The following is a 19,998-nucleotide window of genomic DNA, read 5'->3' as shown; positions in this document are numbered from 1 at the left end:
CCGCTCACTCGCTCGCTCAGTGACACAGTGAGATCAGAGATCGTTCACAGAGTTTCTCTGGTCTCAGCTGCTCAGAGATCAGCTACACAGCTTCTTGATCAGAGCAGAAGCTACAGTTGGTTTCTACCCAGCTTCAGTTTCTGTGTACGCCTCTAGTCTGACCTGATGTCACTTTTTGTTTTCACATTTCGCAAACTTAAATATGTATTTTTAAGCTATTAGGCTGTAGCTTTATATGGGGAAGACTCAAATAGCCCTAAATCAGGGGGGTCCAAACTACGGCCCGCGAGCAAACTGCGGCCCGCCATTAATTTTTAATTGGCCCGCATTAATGTCTGAAAATATAATATATATATATAAAAAAATAAAAGTAGCACTTAAATGGCACTTACTAACAGCACTTTGTTGATAATTATTGATGTTCTGGGTTTGTACCCTCGGGGTTGATGCACATGAGGCCGGCACATGCTTCTGTGTTTTCTCCTTATGTGCTTGCGTTTCCACCTGCGTGCTTGTGTGCGTTGCCCACTTTTTGTAACTATACGACAAAGCTGCGCAAGCCTCACGCAGCCCGCAAAGCTGTGATTGGTCCGCTAACTACATCCTTTCCGGAGTCACATTTTCGGTTTCATGCCCCATAATACCGGCAGAAACCACAGGAGATTTAAAAGAACTAATATGGACCAAATAGAAGAGCGTTTGGCAGAAGAGGTCCGGTAGTATGACCACTTGTATATCCCGTCATTGACGGAATACAAGGACACGCAGATGGCCTGCAATCCCTGCAAGGAGATCTCGGCTAATGTCGGTTTGCGGGTCGACAAGTGTACAAAGCTGTGGAGAAAAATAAGGGACAAATTTGTCCTCCAGAATATGCAATTAAGTAATAAACAGTCGACGACGACTGCCACACACAAAGAAGGTGTCTCTAAAGTCGACAAAAAACGTTACTCCACCTAGTGTTCTGACAGTGAATTGTAGAACGCCGCCACGGCCCCCCCCCACCCTGAGCGACGCGGTTGAGTCGCACTGTCAACAGTCCGCTCCAGGGCAGGGGGGCTTGGCGGCGTGAGTGGCCCAGTCCTTCGTATTTATTTCTGTATGTGTCCCTCTGGACAAAAAGTTTGGACACCCCTGCCCTACATAGATCTGTGTTTAATTTATTTCAAAATAGGCCTACACTTGCCTGTGTATTTTCTGCTCTTCACACGCAAAATAGCAATAAAATGTCACAGTTTTCTTTATTGTCGTTCGATAATTTCAGAAATGCAACAAACTATACTTTACGTAATTTTATGAGGTGAGTGGAGTGCATCCAAACTGCCCTGTACTCCACAAGAACAACAGTGCAACTACTGCACCTCTATAGTCAAGACTGTCTATGAACAGATTTGTGAAAATAAATTCTCAAACGTGCTGTTTGTACATATCCTAATAACAAGCAGAGCTGGACAGCTGAAATATGTAAAAAGGAAATGATGGTAAATGATGTGCATGGAGAAGCCCTTTGTTAAGGATGATCTGTTATTGTTTGAGCAGGTACTTCACTCTATTCATGAACCTGCTGAATGACTGCAGTGAGGTGGAGGACGAGGGCCAGGCAGTGGGGGGACGAAAAAGAGGAATGTCTCGCCGATTGGCCTCGCTTCGCCACTGCACTGTCCTGGCCATGTCCAACCTGCTCAATGCTAACGTAGACAGTGGTCTCATGCACTCAATCGGTAAGTCAGCCACAATATTATTCGGGGGAAATTTTGCTTATAGTTAAGAGTCCTGAAGAGTTTTCCCTGGAGTGCATATGTCGTTTTTTTGTTCCTCTTAAGGTCTGGGCTACCACAAGGACCTGCAGACTCGAGCCACCTTCATGGAGGTACTGACTAAGATCCTGCAGCAGGGAACAGAGTTTGACACGCTGGCGGAGACTGTTCTTGCTGACCGTTTTGAGAGGCTGGTGGAGCTGGTGACCATGATGGGAGACCAAGGAGAGCTGCCCATCGCCATGGCTCTGGCTAATGTGGTTCCTGGATCTCAGTGGGTGTGTACCACCTGTTAATTTAGGATTTAGGACAGTGTGTTGTTATTGTGAAGGTTTGCTATATGTTGAGTGGACCTATTTGAATATGTCTGCATACATATAGAAAAAAAGCTATTAAATGTTGTATTAACTTATAATTAAAAAAATCATCCAGTGATATGTATATATTCGGGCTGCATAGGCAGTTTTTCTGAGAATACCAACATTTGGAACAGTGAACAGAAGAACACTAAAGAACACATTGGACTTGACTTCACACAAACCTACGTAAACAAAAAATGACCAAAGGATAGTAAAGAGGTGAGGATTTATGTGCATGTGTCTCCCCCAGTCTCAACGTCCAGTTCAATCTGTATATATGCAAAGTCTGATTCAGTCACCCCCACAAGCCAAGCACAGTTCACTTCAATCCAGTTCAAACAACAGATACATCAAAAATAATCTGTTCACAATTTTAGCACAGATCTTCATGAACTCAACAACTCAGGATAGTAAACAAATGGTCAAGTTGGTCAGTTAGTCGGTTTTACGCTGGCCGGCAGCTCCAGGGAAACTCTATAAGGAATAAACAATCCACCTGACTCTGACGCCTGATTTTCACTGGACTCCAACTTAAGAGATAAGGCTTCGGTTCAGAGCGGCGAAAACGAGCAGACTTAACAGACTTTAGTAAAGGTAAAACAGACGACGCTGTCCGACATCTGTACTCATTGCTCTGAAGATACTAGTCATTTCTTTGTTGATTCAGATTACGGCAGGTTGTGGTCCAGGGGATGTGATTGGTCATACACGCCCTAAATCCGCAACAGGCTGTACCTGCGGGGTTTGGAAGTTTGATGTGTTGCTGTTCTGTCTTTGTGTGTCGCGAACAGATACCATAGATGTCTGGACCTCGGTTTGGTTCTAGAATCATTCAAGCCCTAATGTGTGTCTGTGTGTGTCTGTGTGTATGTGCGTGCCTGTGTGTGTGTGTGTGTGTGTGTGTGTGTGTGCGTGTGCGTGTGCGTGTGTGTTTTTTAATCCTAGGATGAACTTGCCAGAGTCCTGGTGACACTGTTTGATTCCCGTCACCTCCTCTACCAGCTGCTGTGGAACATGTTCTCTAAAGAGGTGGAGCTGGCTGACTCCATGCAAACTCTCTTCAGAGGAAACAGCCTAGCTAGCAAAATAATGACCTTCTGTTTTAAGGTAGAGGACACAGCCAAACTTGTGTTTTCAAATAACTTGAAATGGAAATGCCAATTTACTAAATCAAATTCTGCCCAACCCTATTTTCTGCTGAATTATGCTAGGTATATGGGGCAGCATACTTGCAGAAGCTACTGGAGCCTTTATTAAGAGGGGTCATAACCACTCCTGACCACATCATCTTTGAGGTGGACCCCACCAGGTAAGAACCTACACCACTGCTCTTATATTATTCATTGGTAGCATTTAGTTTTTTGATTGAAATAATCCAGACGAAATTCATAAATATTCAAACTGGATATTGTAGAAGATATCATAGTAAGATAGGTTATACCAGATGTAGACCTTGTACAATTATATGCAAACATTTTAAATACAATTGCATTAGATATGAGAGGTATACCTTCAACAAGGCCGAACTGTCCCTTCATGAGACAACATTTAAATTTACTGGATTCAGATTTATTGTCAGATCTACACAAAATCACACATTACTCATAGATATCAGTCCCCTTACCATGCCTGATTTTCTCATCATAATACATGAATTATTTTCTTACAAATAAAGGAATATATTGCAGGACCTCCTGCTATGTTTTTCTTCACATCGACTCCTTGGAAAGTCCAGAGGCCCTAAGTCAGAGATTTACATTCACGCATTAAGTCCCTCTGAAGAATGAGTTTTCCAGTCCAACAGAGTATTGGGAGCATTAGACTTATACAGCACTTTTCAAAACACAGTTACAAATTAATTAACAAAAGAAAGACAACAAATTGAAAGACATAAATAGAATGAATAGTCAATCAATAAAATCAAGGCTTTCTGATCAAAGTTTGTTTTAAGGTGCTTACATCAGTGAGAAGGGTCTTAAAAGATGGAACTGATTCTGCCAGACCGATTTCTTAAGACAGATCATTACAGAACTTTGTGTCCAATTTTTAGACTGGTCAAGAATTTTGCATAAGGATTTCAAGCTACGCAGAGCCTCGTATGGGATCAGAAAGTCTATAATATACTCGGTTGTAGTAATTATTAGGGCTGTCAAAATTAAAGCGTTAACTTTAATTTGTGGAATAGGCGTTCATTCTTTTAGCGCATGCGTAGATTGACCCACTCCATGTACCCATACCTGCCCCCACTCACTCACTCAGAGCGACACACGCAGTGAGATCAGAGCTCTTTCATGTGAAGCAGCTGGTCAGTGACTTTGTAGAAGAACAGTGAAAACACAGAGTCTCTCTGGTCACAGCTGCTCAGTGATCAGGGCTGATGCGTCATGATCAGAGCAGAAGCTGCAGCTTGTTTGTACCAAGCAGCCTCCACTCTGCTCTCACTAATAAACACTTATCACTAGTTATCAGGACCTGATCCAGGGTATCCGCTGGGTTTTGAAAAGTATTAAAAGTTGATATATCAATTTAGGGAAAATCAAGACCTGAATCTTTTTCAAATTCAAAACTCTTTAGATGTGTAGCCGTTTTTTTTTCCTCTTATACCAGGAGTCGGCAACCCGCGGCTCTTCAGCCCCTCTGCATGCCTCCCTGTGCATGTTGCGCTTTTTTATGCGAATGGTGTACTTAACAAATCAGTTTTCATATGATCAACGTGAGTGAACGTCACTTTCGTTTTTTAAATCATAATCGTATAAGGCTGTCATGAAATACCAGGAGCGGGCGAATGTGTGTGTGTGTTTGTGTGCGCTCCCACATAGCTCACTCGCTCAGAGACACAGTGAGATCAGAGCTCGTTCGTTCTTAACAGTGGAAACAATGAAAACACTGACTTTCTCTGGTCACATCTGTTCAGAGATCAGCGCTGCAGCTTCTTGATCAGAGCAGAAGCTGCAGTTGGTTTCTACCGAGCTTCAGTTTATGTTTCTGCCTCCAGTCTGACCTGCTCTCAGGTTTTGTTTTAACATTTCGTCAACTAAAATATGCGTCACATCCTATTACGTCTAAGGCCCGGCGCACTTCCCTGCAGGTAACTAAATCTATAGTGTCCGACTCTCGGCCTCCTAAAAATTTAATTTCCAGAGCGGGCAAATAACATCTGCTGAAAAGTACCATGCTGGAGATGAGCAAAAAAAGCATAGTTCTGTGTTTCATTTATTTCAAAGTAGGCCTACACATGTATTTTAATCTCCTCCTCATGAGAATTTGGTGTTTACCTTTTTTGTAACAGGTAAAAATAGCAATAAAATGTCAAAAGTTTTTAATTGATGTTCTATATTTTAATAAATGCAAAAAGTTAGTTTTTATATATATTGTATAACTTTATATAAAACTTTATTAGCTTTGTTATCAAATATGTTTTGCGGCTCAAGACACATTTTATTTGGGGGAAGAGGGGGCAAAATGGCTCTTTCGATAGTAAAGGTTGCCGGCACCTGTCTTATAATGTCAAAAGGCCTCAGCCGAAAAATGACACGAGAAATGGTTATTGAAACAGGACATCATATTCGTTTATTTTCCTTCACACTTCAAAACTTCTTTCTCGACAACACCCACTTCCGTTAGAACCCCCCTTCAAAACAAGAGTCGCCAACCAACACCCTCCTTATAACAGGAACTACACATCAACCTTCGACAATAAAGCCACTAAATAAAATAGCTTACAGATGTGTTGTTTTTTCAATGTGAATAGCATATTTGTCAAAAGATGTTAAAAGTTTAAGTGAATTTATTTATTCTAGCCCTTACAACAGCCCAACAAAAAAATACCTGGCGTTCAAGCGGGGACGGGCCTCAAGCATAGACTGTATATGGGCTTGAGCGGCGTTGCTAGGCAATGTCTGTCTCAGAGCACGATTCGCGCTGCGGTCTGTAAAATAGTTTTATTATTTAAAGTATTATAAAAGTGCTTATTGCAGAGTTGACTGAACCATTTACTGCTGAGTGTGTCTGTGCAGTGTTTCTCACACCACAATTAGATTCTGACTGCCATATTAATTTCAATCTTGGCTCTTAATTTGTCTCTCAAAGTAGACCAGATTGATGCATCTTTACTTTAAAGAGGGTCCAGGGTCCATCCACCATGATCTCTACAAATCCTGTGGGAAACACTTTTGTGTGCATGTCTGAGTGAGTGAGCATGTTATTGTTATAAATAAATTGTACCTTTTGGCTTAGTAACTCAATTTATCCTTTTGAGCTTTATTCCCTCCTGGCCTATCTGAATTCTGTTGTGTTGATCCAGTGCTGCATAGAAGTTCTGGCATCGTCATTGATTTTTGCAATCTCAAACTCATTTGTGTCACTGATGTAACCGGTGTGTCAGCTCCTAGTGGCGCTGGGGTCTTGAAAAATATAAGAAGGGTCTTGAAAAGTATTGAATTTAATCTCAGGATTGCTGCATATACCCTGTGATCAGTACATGAAGTCACTTAATGTTTGTTTGATTCGCTCCATACTTTATGAGGCTGCATTTAAACATCAGGAAAATTACTCGTCAATATGTTGTGCACAGTACAACATGTGACGTGATGCTAACAGTTAGGACTCAGAGTGAAAGTGAGCGGAGCAACACGCAGACATGATCCGACACCATCGATTCAGAACCAAACTCATGACACTTAATCAGAGTCTGCGGAGGTACTGCAGGTTTTTTTTTTTTTTTTTTTTTCAAATTGAAATGTCTTTAAATACACATTTACATGCATCCAACATTGTGTGAGGCTGATATGACCCTCTGCCGGACAACCTCCATCCGTCCAAGATTAGATAAGTTGTGTGCTACATCAGGGTCTGACATCTCACTAATGTGGGCGTATATGTGCCATCCACAGATGGCTTGAGGATTCACTGTCTCTTCTATATGCATGTTTAAAATAAAAACATGAATCTGTGAACTACTTTAAAAGCTCAGTGTTGTATGCAAGATGTATGTTTATAAATGGCAGTGGCATGGCCACCCTGTACCTTGCACATGTTTAAATTAAAAACATGAATAAATTAACCCTTGTAATATTTGATAAGCTTTGTATTGATTGCACAATAACAGGGTAGCTATGTTTATACAAGGCACTAGGCCCAGTTTAATATGAAACACAATTTTATACTGTATACATATATATATAGTAGGGGGTCCCTGCTCCATCTCTTGCCCAGTTTGGGGGTCCTTGGCCTGAAAAACGTTGAAGACCCCTGCACTAAATAATGAACAATGATCGTTGTGGTATGTTTTATTTTATTTTCAATCCTAAAACACATATAGGAAACCACAGTAACATGGCTGAAACAAATTTATGCATTTTTAAAAACAAATTTTTGCTATAGTTCTGACACTTTTTGTGACATGTTGCTCAAAACGCAAATTGACACTCAAACAGCTACAAGGAGGGCTTGAAGTAGTTTGAAAGGATTTTATTTATTCTGTATTTTCCAGGTGGATTGCAAACACACACACCTCGTGTATATATATATATATATATATATATATATATATGTGTCTGTATTGATTTTCTTTTCAGGCTGGAACAAGTTGAGAACCTGGAGGAGAACCAGAGGAACTTGCTGCAGATCACTGAGCGGTTCTTCCAGGCCATCATTGGTTCATCCAGCGAGTTCCCCCCACAGCTCCGCAGTGTCTGCCATTGTCTCTACCAGGTAGGGTTCTTCAGGCCACCTGTTCTTCTGCTGAACTAAAGCTGCAATCTGCACACCTATGGAGTCAAATATGAGTCATTAGAGTGCATTCATATTTTTGAATCTGGGTTTGGAAAACATAATTTTTACACAAAGAATCTTTAGTTAACCTTTGCAGCTGTATAAATATTGTATACCAGTATGAAAACACTTTGAGCACACATGTAATTCATATTTTTAGATGTCTGTGTGTAATTGAAATTCGTGCTGGATTATTTTCAACAGTGTTGTTTCACAAAGTCGAAGAGATTGACAAACAAATTGTATTTTCTTTGAATGGAAGCTGAAGTTACAAGCGCTAATTGTGACCCTGTTTCTATACATGAGCTGACACCTAATCAGAAAGAGTCAAACTTTAAAATTAGGGCAGAAGAAGACACACCCCTACCCTGCCTCTAACTTATTTTTCCTGATTACCTAGCCATGATGTTTTCTGTTGTCATGAATTGACAGGGCTAAGAGGAGATCATAAGGCCTCCTACAGTTGTATAAGGCCAATACTTGTACATAGTTAGTTCTTCAAGGTTAGGGCACAGTCACACTACTACTCCCCTGCAGACCTGTGCTCATGCTGCACATTAACGTACCAGGCCTGAGCACAGAAAATGGTCTGTATTTATATTGATCTAAAAATGTCTTGATGACCACTAAAAGCTCTTTTAAAGTTTTTGCATCTAGCCATTTTGACACATTCATGAAGTGCATCTGTGTGCTGCACTTTCTTACACTCCACTAGCACACTACCATCACAGCCATCAAAGGACATTTTGGCATGCTGAATGAGGGAGACTGGGATCCTACCGCTGACCCTCTTGTCAGTGGATGACTCACTCTACCTCCTGAGCCACAGCTGCCTTGGTCTGTCTCTACCCTAACCCAAGAACCATACACGTTATTACCTTAACACTTTGCATGTGTATAGTTAAGTGCCCAAAGAAGTATTGTGTTCTTGACACGCAATATGTTTAGAATTAATACATTCTGAATAAATACGCAACTGGTGCCTTGCACTCTTTGGAGGCTGGGCTAAAGGGTGTTTGCGGGGCAAAGTTGAACATGTTTATGTCCATGGATAACTTACAGCAGAGGTGATCCTCCAGCAATAATATCTGCCCGGCCAGATCATGTTACTTATTGGCTTTTTTTTGTTTCTCCATATCGGAATAACTAAAACATTAACAGATGTTACGGGTGCTGATCTCTGTCATGACAGCAACATTCAGTGTTTCTCTTTAATTATTTAGACTGTGGCGGCCCGCCATATTCTATTAGTCCATTTGAGTCTTCTGATAATAACATAAGACATCTCTAAGTTGATGTGTTCAGCGCTGGTTGGAGCACTATTTACTGTGAGCTTGCTCGCACTATAGTGCTACCACATGCTCACGCTACAGCAAGTTATTGTACCACTGCCTCATAGTTTGAGCTGCAAATCGTTTTTTTATGAGACTGACCGATGTGCACATGCATGTCAACTCCCATTACCACTTTGGACTTAAGTAATTCTGTGTGAAATATTGACATTCCCAGAATTAAACAAAGCAAAAACACAATCAGGGGTGGCTATTTCATCTAATTGTTGCGGGGGATATATATTATATATATATTAAGTTATATTAGTAGACTAATAATATAATAAATATAATGGCTAAACCAATGTCCCACATATGCACGTTGCACACACGCAACAGGTTAGTGGTAAAAGGCAAAACCTTTTCTTTTTTTTTTTCAGATAGGTTTCCGAAGTATTTAGGGCCCGAGCACCGAATGGTGAGAGGCCCTATTGAAATTGTAAGGATTTTTAGTACTAGGGCCCGAGCACCTCCGGTGGGAGGCCCTATTGAAATTGAAAGGATTATTCTGAGAATTTTTAAACATACTCAAAAAGTTGTAAAAGTATGCAGTCAATTAGAAGGCGGTGAAAATGTAAGTATTCTGGAGTATTTTGAAAAGGGCGTGGCAAAATGGCTCAAGAGCGCCACCTACGGAAAAGCCCCTCATTTAACATTCACCGATCCTCACAAAAACAAAGACTATTGTGTATCATGACTAGAGGCACAAAAAAGTCCATCAGTGTATTATGAAAAACGCAACAGGAAGCCCGCCAGTTTGACTTTAGTGGCCATTTTGGTCATATTCCATATTTATTCTTTTATGTACTTGTCGTAAAGCTTTCATCAGATCAACTTAAAATTTAGACGAGTGTCATGACAACAAAATGGAGATCTAAAGTTATCAAAGAAACAACTTTTTGACACACCGTCTGACCGTGGCGTGGCGTCAAAGTGTGGAGAAACGCCATCAAAACACAAGCTTTTATATCTCAGACATATTTGGTCCCATCGACTCCAAAGTAAACATGTAAGACAAGAGTTGCGGTCTGAAGACATCAACGCAAAAATTGTGACTTAAAATCTCAGCGCCCCCTGGAGGCAGCAGGAAATGTCTTGTTTTTGGTACATCTTACATTTAGATGTACTTGTTTTAGGGCCTTTATCAGATCAACTTAAAAATTAGATGAGTCTCTACAAAACAAGATGAAGATCTAAAGTTAACAAAATTTTAACTTTTCATCAATCCGTTTGTCCGTGGTGAGGCTTATAAGTTTGATAAACAAAATGAAAACACCATGTCTGTGTTTTGATCAAACCATGGTCTTACACCGGCAATATTAAGTCACCAGAAGGCAGTGTACTGGCAATATTAAGTCACCAGAGGGCAGTGTAAGACCATGGTTTGATCAAGGCACAAATTGTGTCACCTAAGGCAGGGGTAGACAACCTTTACTATTGAAAGCCATTTCGTCCCCTCTTCCCCCAATTTAAAGCTGTCTGGAGCCGCACAACATATTTGATAACACAGGTTATAAAGTTATATATATATATATATAGTTATACAATATATATAAAAACTATAGTTTGTTGCATTTATTAAATAATAGAACGACAATAAAGAAAACTGTTGACATTTAACTGCTATTTTTACCTGCTAAAAAATAGGAAAACACCAAACTCTGACCATGGCGTGGAGTCAAAGTCTGATCACACGCCATCAAAACACGAGCGTCTGTATCTTGGACATATTTGGTCCCATCGACTCCAAACTAGACATGTAAGACAAGAGTTGCGATCTGAAGACATCTGTGCAGAAATTGTGACTTACAATCACAGCGCCCCCTGGTAACAACAGGAAATGTGTTGTTTTTGTTAGTGTTGCAGTTTGATTCACTTCTCGTAGGGCCTTCATCAAATCAACGTAAAAATTGTGTTCAAAACAAGATGAAGATCTAAAGTTATCGAAATTGCAACTTTTCATAATACCGTGTGACCGTGGTGTGGCTTCCAGTTTGAAGAATGAAAATACCTATAACTGGCAGATGTGCTGCAATATTTAGTCACTAGATGGCAGTGTCAGACCACAGTTTGTACTGGCAGATGTGCTGCAATATTAAGTCACTAGATGGCAGTGTAACCCCATGTATTGCTCACACACCAAAACTTCCTTCCCAAGGCTTAACAATGTCATTCACACACTTCCATATGATTGCCTGAACTTTACAATATACAGCTCAAATAAATACACTCAACTCATTGAATCAAATTCATATTTACGCCAGTTCCTCAAACCATGTAACCAATTAGATTTGCCCATGGATCATCATTCACCAGACAAACATTGTTTACATAAGTCCACAATGCATTATCCTATCACTACCAAATTCTGTCACATCATTACATTACACGCCTGAACAGCTCTATGTGCCAATAAAACAAAAAATAATTTGTTATTCCACTGTGCCTAATCCAACAACCTCCAAACTACTGGCCTCTAATCATAATCATCACCTGAACAGATCCATATCAACATACTACAGTTCAACTCACAGCACCGCCAATTACTCAGTGTAAACATTACATTGTGGTAACATTTACAATTATCCGCAAAATTACTCACGCTACATAAGAGCGCCTACATTAACACATCACATCTGTGTAATAATCATAATTCCAAGACCTACTGCCAACATAACATACAATGACTTACTTATTTGTGGATTATTCATATATTATCCCAATACATTTCCTTACATCAAACTAACCATCTCGCTGGACTCAATAAATGCATTTAACTGACAGGTAATTCAACACTACATGTAAGGTCAACAATAGGTGTGAAACAGTTCAACAACATGTCTTTATTAGGGACTCCACATGTAGATGGTGCTGTTGTGCAGAACGTTCATTACATCTGTCCTTTGTGTACTAATATATTTGATTTGCTTTTATATCCGAAGTACCATGAATGTTTGTTCGCATAACCTTTCCTCACAAGCATTATACTCTTGATTTGAAGTCACTTGATTTGCATGCATTTCTATCTGTGTTCTTGCTCTATGAAACGAGCCTCTCTCTGCTCTGTCCCTCTCTACTCTGGGCTCAACTGCCCAAGCTTATACTGTTCACATGGACACACCACTTGCAAGTCACATTTGCATTTTACAAACAGCTGTTTCCAGTAGCACTACGTCTCCTAAACCTCTTTATTCACAGTATTGATGTTGACATTGCCGACTCTAAAACATGTGCATTGTCAATGACATTGGATTTTTGCTCCCTGCTGGCACTCAAAATGCAGCCCATAGTATATCTTACTGGTCTATATAGGCCTACTGCTTATAATAATCAGCTACCTCTATTTTTCTGATAGTGACATGATATCATACAAAATTCCCACACCCAAAATTTCAGGGCAAAATCGCCACTGAAGCAAATGCAACCAGCATCACTCGTCACATGTTCACAATCCAACATCTGAAATCATTGTTTGTTGTTACATCTATTGACAACATTAGGACTCACCATCACAAACACTGCGATACAATGAATATGAGCGCAACAACACTGCTGTAATACATCACTGCTTAAAACACTGCACTTATTGAACGACCAAAAAAATCACATAATACAGCTTGTCACACTAATTCAGCTTTAGAAGTTAATGTCATTTGTCTATTACAGACGAAAATGTGCTGCCTGCAAATGAAACTGATTGCCCCCAACCACTTGCCAACACAAGCATGATTTAATACATGACATCAAGTTATCAAAAAAATCAACTTTTCGTCATACTGTCTCACCCTGGCGTGGCTTCAAAGTCTGATCACACGCCATCAATCACAACAACTGTATCTTGGACATATTTGGTCCAACCAACTCCAAACTAGACATGTAAGACAATAAGTGTGACCTGATGACATCTACAAAGACACCATGACTTAAAATCATAGCGCCACCTGCTGGCTACAGGAAGTGACGCGTTTATTCTTACTGCACAGCTTAAAACGCACGCAAGGCAAAGACATGCGCTTGTTCATCAATTGCTCTCTCTTCCCCGACCGCAACAGACTTGAAATTGCCTGTGCTCGGGCCCGTTAGTGCTACAATGTAGCCCTAGTTATTATTATTTCCCTTTGGGGGGCTTTTTCAGGGTCTAAACATGCTCAAAAAGTTGGGAAACTTTGCAGGAAATTCATGGTCTGCGGATATTTTAGTATTATTGAGTAATTTGAATTGGGCATGGCAAAATGGCTCAACAGCGCCCCTGGAACCAGCCCCTTAGGTTTCCCCTTCATTGATCTTCACCAAAATCGGGACATAGGTGTATCGTGACCAGTCATGAAAAAAAGTCTCAAGGAGCATTGTGAAAAAAGCAACAGGAAGTCTGCCATTTTGAATTTAGTGGCCATTTTAGAAAAACTTTTCGTCAAACGCCATATTAATGGCGTGGCATCAAAGTTCATAAACTCGCCGTGAAACACGAAATTGCTGTAACTTCAGTGTTAATGGTTCTATCTCACTCAAACTACATGTGTTTAGCAAACCCCCCCCCCCCCCCGAAGATATTCAAATAGTTTTAAGGAACGGGCGTGGCAAAACAACTGAGTAGCGCCCCCTAACGGGCAGCTCCGGTACGACGATTGGCTGACATGTACAATATGTATGCTCCATATCTGAATATTAGGGTTAGAGTCATAGCGCTATCTAATGATCAGTGTGAAAATTACATTGATGTAAAATTGTCCAATTTACACAAAATTGTTCAGGCTACATCAGAGCGCCTACTTGAACAGATCCGGTCTGTGTGTAATAATAGTGATGGCGCCACCTACTGGCAACAGGAAGTAAACTTTGTTTTTCAACTATCATTCGATAGTTTTCACAGTGTGACGTGCAATTGATAGCGTGGACCGTAATGAGCAATTAGCAGTCATGGATTGGCGTCGCTTGAAGGACGAAGATAGTGAAGTGTTTATCTTTCCGCAGTACGCAAAACGCATGCAACGCGGAGACGTGAGCTTGGTCATCGATCGCTCTCTCCACCGACCGCTACAGGCTTCAACGTGCGGGTGCTCGGGCCCGCAAGTTCTACAATTTAGCACTAGTTTTTAATGAGAATTTAAAAAGGAGTGAGGGTCGTGGTAGAGAGTTCCAGAGCCAGGGAGTAGAGCGGCTGAAGGCTGTAGATCCAATGGTTGTCAAACGGTTGGAAGATACATTGAGGTGGATGGAGGAATAATATCTGAGGGCACGGGAGGGTATGTCAATGTGCAGAAGTTCAGAAAGGTGAAGAGGAGCGAGATTGTGAATGTTTTTAAAGGTGAGGAGAAGAATTTAAAAAATAATTGTATTTGACTGGGAGGCAATAAAGCTGCTGAAGGAGTGATGTGATTAATGAAAGGGGTTCTGGAAATGATGTGATCTGCAGAGTTCTGGAGTAGTTGAAGTTTATGATAAAATGTATGAGGGAGATCAAAAAGAAGAATTACAGTAATCTATAGGGAAAACAAGGGTGTGAACGAGAATGGTGGCGCTGTTGGGTGGAGGCTAGGGATAGGACTACAGGACTTTTCATGCTTTCATGTTCGACTATTAATAACGTTATTGGACTATTAATCGATTATTTGCTAAGATATGACGACCCTTAAAAAGTATCTTTTTCTAATTCAAGATTCTTTAGATGTGTAGCCGATGTTTTTTTCCTCTTATACCAGGTCTCGGCAACCTGCGGCCCTTCAGCCCCTCTGCAGTGGCTCCCTGTGCATGTTGGTTTTTTTTATGTGAACGGTAAACTTAACGAATCAGTTTTCATATGATCAAGTTAGTGAACGTCACGTAAATCATAATCATATAAGGCCATCATGAAATACCAGGAGCGGGCGAATGTGTGTTTGTATGCGCTATGTGGTATGGTTATAGCCATTATACATATTATTATTCAATTTTTTTAGAAAATAACATAATTATTAATAAGTATGCAGTGTCATAACTACATCTGACGTTTATAAAAAAACTAACCATACACATACCAAAGCATTCTCACACACACCCACACACACACACATTCACCGACTCCCGGATTTTCAGTGAATATTCTCTTAACCTCTGCTACTGCACCCCAGGCTACTGATTTTACTTTCTCTTTCTCTTTTTTCTTTATGAATCGTTTGAGGGTTGTCTTATCAATATTTCTATCCCTTCCATCTTTTCTTAAGGACTTCTGTCCTTGCATGACCTCAGCGGCTGCACTCTCCATCTCTGCGTGGGGTGTTTGGCCCCAGGTTGTCTTCCTGGAACAGTTTCTTGGCATGATGGCTTTTCTACAATGTTTATGACATTAAAAATAAAACATATATAATGTAATATAAAACTAAAATATGTTTAAGACTAAACTTAAGTTGTGCTGCATGTTTGGGTTAAGTGAGACAGTGTCTCACTTTACCCCACAGCATTTGTCCCACTTTACCCCACAGCCACCGTTTTAGAAAAAACATCTCTTAGCAATTCAGGCTAACCTTCAGCTAGCATCAATCACATGGTTTTATATGTTGGAAATTCACCAACATGTATGATATAAGTTTTTCCTGATTCAATTTGTTTTGACACAACAGTTGATTAAGTTCAAAGCAAGAAAATTTACTTTTACACGCAAAAAACACATTTTTGTGATAAAACATACTTTCCACAGCACCAGAACCAACTTCTCCTTCATGGCAAGGGGGGAATGGGAGGGGCTTGAAAACATAATGGTCAAATGTGTTCCGTTGCCTAGATACAGGGGGTGTCTCACATTACCCGATGCACCACATTACCCCGCTCTCCCCTACGATCAACCGGCATGACATAGAATCCATTTAAGGGATCGCTGCAGCATTTTGGACAGGCCTCAGAGTCTTCAATGACCTAATGCTGGAGCCTGATAATAAGAAATTACAATATCAAGTCTGGATGCAGCAAAGGCGGGGACCTTTTTTTCTGCATCTTTTTGACAAATAGATGTTTTTTTTTTTTTACATTCCTAGAAATTTGTTTTGAGTGAGAATTTAAAACGAAGGACAAATCGGGATCGAAGATCACTACTAAGTTCCTGACTGTTTCATTGGAAGCAAGGACAATGTCGTCTACCGCAGCTATAGATATAGATAATTTATCTCTGAGGTATTAGGACCTCTGTTTATCTGAGTTTAATGAGAATAAATTGGGTGTCATTTGTGTGAAGTGTAGTGTGGAGTGTGTCCTGGTTATGTTTCCTAGTGGAAGTATATCTAATGAGAATAAAATTGGGCCAAGCACAGAGCCCTGTGGAACACAGTGGATAACTCTGGTGCCCATGGATGACTATAATTTGCACAAATTGGAATGGGTCTGGAAAAATAGAATTTAAACCTATTCAGGCCGGTTCCTTTATTGCCAATTACCTTTTCTAGTCTCTTTAATAGAATTTCATTGTAAATTGTGTTGAATGCTGCACTAAGATCTAACAGGATGAGGACAGACACAAACCCTTGATTTTAAGCTATTAGAAGGTCAATTGTGACTTTTGCTAAGGGTGTCTCCGTGCTGTGATGCGCTCTAAACCCAGACTGAAAGTCTTCATTACTTTCCCGGCGAAACTCACACAGCTGACTGGCTACAACCTTTTCAAGGAATTTAGACAGGAAGGGGAGGTTAGATATCGGTCTGTAGTTGGATCTAAGATACAAGTTGTGGGTTTAGAAAATAGATTATTTTGGTCAGTTTATCAAGGGTGATCATCCCTCAAAAGATTTTCAATCTGATTTAAATCTGGTGACTGAGGAGAACAGTCCAGGACGTTCCAGGATCTTTGTCTCAACAAAGCTTTGGTCGACTTAGAGGTGTGCTTGGGATCATTTCCCTGCTGGAAAGTCCAATGATCATCAAGGTTTAATTTGTCAACAGAAGGCATCACATTCCTATTTAAAATGGCCTGGTATTTCTGGGAAACCATTATGCCAGGTACACTGTCAAGATTGCTAGTTTCTGCTGCAGAAAAACAGCCTAACATCATAGTTGACCAACCTCCATGCTTGACTGTGGAGATGGTATTCTTATGTTCATAAGCCTGGCCTTTTGTACGCCAGACATACTGCAGGTCCATATGTCCAAACAGTTCCAGTTTGATTTTATCAGTCCATAGAACTGTCACCCAAGACTCTGTAGTCTTATCCAAATTCCTCCTGGTATATTTTAGTCAACTTTTGATGTTCCTTGTGGTCAGAGTGGGATGCGTCTCGGAGTCCGGCCATGAAGTCCTTGTTTATTCAGTGCACATCTTTTTGACAAACTTGCAAGTTGCCCACTTTATCACAGAGGGATCAATCAATAAATCATAAATTGTCTCATAGGACTTTAACAAGAATAAGGAAAAACGACAAAAACAACTTTAAACAGGGTAAAACGAACGTAGAAACCTCAGAGAGAGCTGCATGTGAGGGATCCCTCTGCCAGGACGGACAGAAGTGCAATAGAGGCCAAGTGTAATGGAAAACATCAGAAAGATAAGGGTAATTGCAGCATTGATTACAATTGCACTGTAGTCCTTATGCTAAAATACTTACTAATCAGACTTATAAAGGGGCACTGGTTAGGGATGCCCTGAGTCCTTTACTATTTGCATTGTCACTAGAGCCCCTTTCACAATTCCACCATGCAAAAGATGCATGGTTAAAATACTGAATACACTTCAAGCTAAATATCACTATAAGATGATGATATCTTGATGTATATAACGAGGCCAAACTTAATGAAAAATAAGCTGCATATCCTGGCCTACAGGAATATGGGATAATGGACAGGAGAATCTGGGAACTTGGGGTATGATGGGGAAGAGCTGATCAGGACTTTGGGTTTTGCCCCGAGGTTAACCCAGGGGTTCTCTGGGCAGGGCTCCAGAGCATAAACAGTGGCAACAAAAAATGGTAATACAGGGTCTCCATCACACACACACACAATCATACACACATACAATCCAACGCTGGAGTACTTACCATCCTAAAAGCTCATCTTAAAAATAACCATCTCATCATTTTTACCGAGCTGGTAGTACATATCCTGTGCCGGATGTTAAATATTTATTCAAAAGCAATGTTATCCCAGACAGTCTGTTTTATTTATTGTTTTGGTTCTGTGGGGTTTGTTTTTATTTATGTTTCATGTATTAAGAATATTCTAATACTTTTAATTCTAATTAAAAAATCTGACCCTGTGAATCGGAATTGAATCCATTTGGGAAATCAGCGGTGATACCGAGCCTCAGTTAATAAATTACCAATGCATATTGGAACTGTCAATGAGAAGTACAATACCTGTTTTATAACATTGCTTAAATGCACAGTGAAAAAGTTTGGGTGTACCTATATTATGTGCTTGTGCAACCAAAGTTAGCCTGGAGCCCTGCCTAAAGGACAGCATCAGTCTGTTTAAGTAGGATAGGGGTGGTTCTTCTTTTGCCCCAATTGGACATTTGTCTTATTAGCAAATTCAGCCGCTTGTAACTTGCATCTGGTAACTTGAGTGTCACATGCACAAAGAGTAAAATAATGTTTAGTCTGTCGGACTTTGTGAAACCTCTGTAATGAAAATAACCCTGTCCAAATGTTTAATTACATATGCACAAAATCTATCTGAAGATACAATAATTTTATAATTATAATGTATAAGCTCTTTGCTACATATAGCTGTGTACGTGAAACATTTTCACAAATATACTTAACATTTCTACAGTTGTAAAAGTTAATTACACATTCATAACCGTGATTGTTTTGTTGTTCAACTTCTCTTACATATGAATGAATACTTTACATTCACAGAACATAATTTGAATATAATTGCGCAACTAAAAATGACCCTCACTCCATTCAAACTCAGCGGTTCTGCCCTGCTTGTGCAATGTATGTTTCACATTTCAAGCTTCTGCATCTCCACTTTCCAGGTCTCCTCATGCTGCTCCACTCAATGCTCTCTACATCACTTGTGTCATCACAGTGAATAGCTGTACTGAATATTTAATCTGATAATTCCACTGGAGCCATACATAGAGGCCAGGATTTTCATAGCCTCAAAGATCCATGTGCTTGGTCTTTACACCCCAAGATTTTAAAGCAGCTGATCAATCACACACATTACAACTTGATTTAAACTAGGACCCTGTTTTCCTAGCTTTTGCCATCTGGACTGCTTTCCAGTTAGACCAAAAACGGATACATTTAAGATAATATGTTTACTGATGATGGCAACAATTATTGAAATGAGGCACTGCTTGAAAAAAAACAAAAACTAGTTGAGATTGAGTCAAACGTGTTTTATGTTGGTAACAATTGTATTGTTGTCACAGTTCCCCTCTAGAACAATGTAAACAACCTGTGATCACACCTAATCCATTACATTTCAATGGTGTCAGTCTTGAGTCCCAAAAGACCTTATTTTTTGCTTTGATGTCAGTTGCAGAGTACAACTATTTGCAAAATTGTACTCTCTCTTTTTGTGCCACATCAACTACAGGTGCATCTCAATAAATTAGAATATCATGGAAAAGATTGTTTAGTTCGATAATTCAAGTTAACAAGTGAGTATCATATTACATAGATTCTTTAAACAAAGAGTGAAATATTTCAAGCGTTTATTATTTAAATTTTGATGATTATGGCTTACAGCTAACCCAAAATTCAGTAATTCAGAAAAATTGAAAATTACATTTACACCAATAAAGCAAAGGATTTTTTAAACAGAAATGTTAGGCTATTGAAGAGATTGTCTCAGGTGCCAAGTCCTGCT

At 39.9% G+C, this 19,998-nt stretch overlaps 1 protein-coding gene across 3 annotated transcripts in view; it reads left to right on the top strand.

Moving 5' to 3' along the window:
- LOC133951805 (neurofibromin) overlaps positions 1–19,998 on the top strand; it is a 154,431-nt gene that overhangs the window by 64,494 nt on the left and 69,939 nt on the right. For all 3 annotated transcript variants that reach the window (XM_062385986.1, XM_062385985.1, XM_062385984.1), the window contains exons 25-29: positions 1,540–1,721; positions 1,824–2,035; positions 3,062–3,223; positions 3,328–3,425; positions 7,693–7,828. In XM_062385986.1, the coding sequence (XP_062241970.1) occupies positions 1,540–1,721; positions 1,824–2,035; positions 3,062–3,223; positions 3,328–3,425; positions 7,693–7,828 (790 nt within the window). The remainder of the gene's footprint in view (positions 1–1,539; positions 1,722–1,823; positions 2,036–3,061; positions 3,224–3,327; positions 3,426–7,692; positions 7,829–19,998) is intronic.

Source organism: Platichthys flesus, chromosome 4 (genome assembly GCF_949316205.1).
Source record: "Platichthys flesus chromosome 4, fPlaFle2.1, whole genome shotgun sequence".
NCBI lineage: Eukaryota > Metazoa > Chordata > Actinopteri > Pleuronectiformes > Pleuronectidae > Platichthys > Platichthys flesus.
This window is presented reverse-complemented; position numbering and strand designations above follow the sequence as displayed.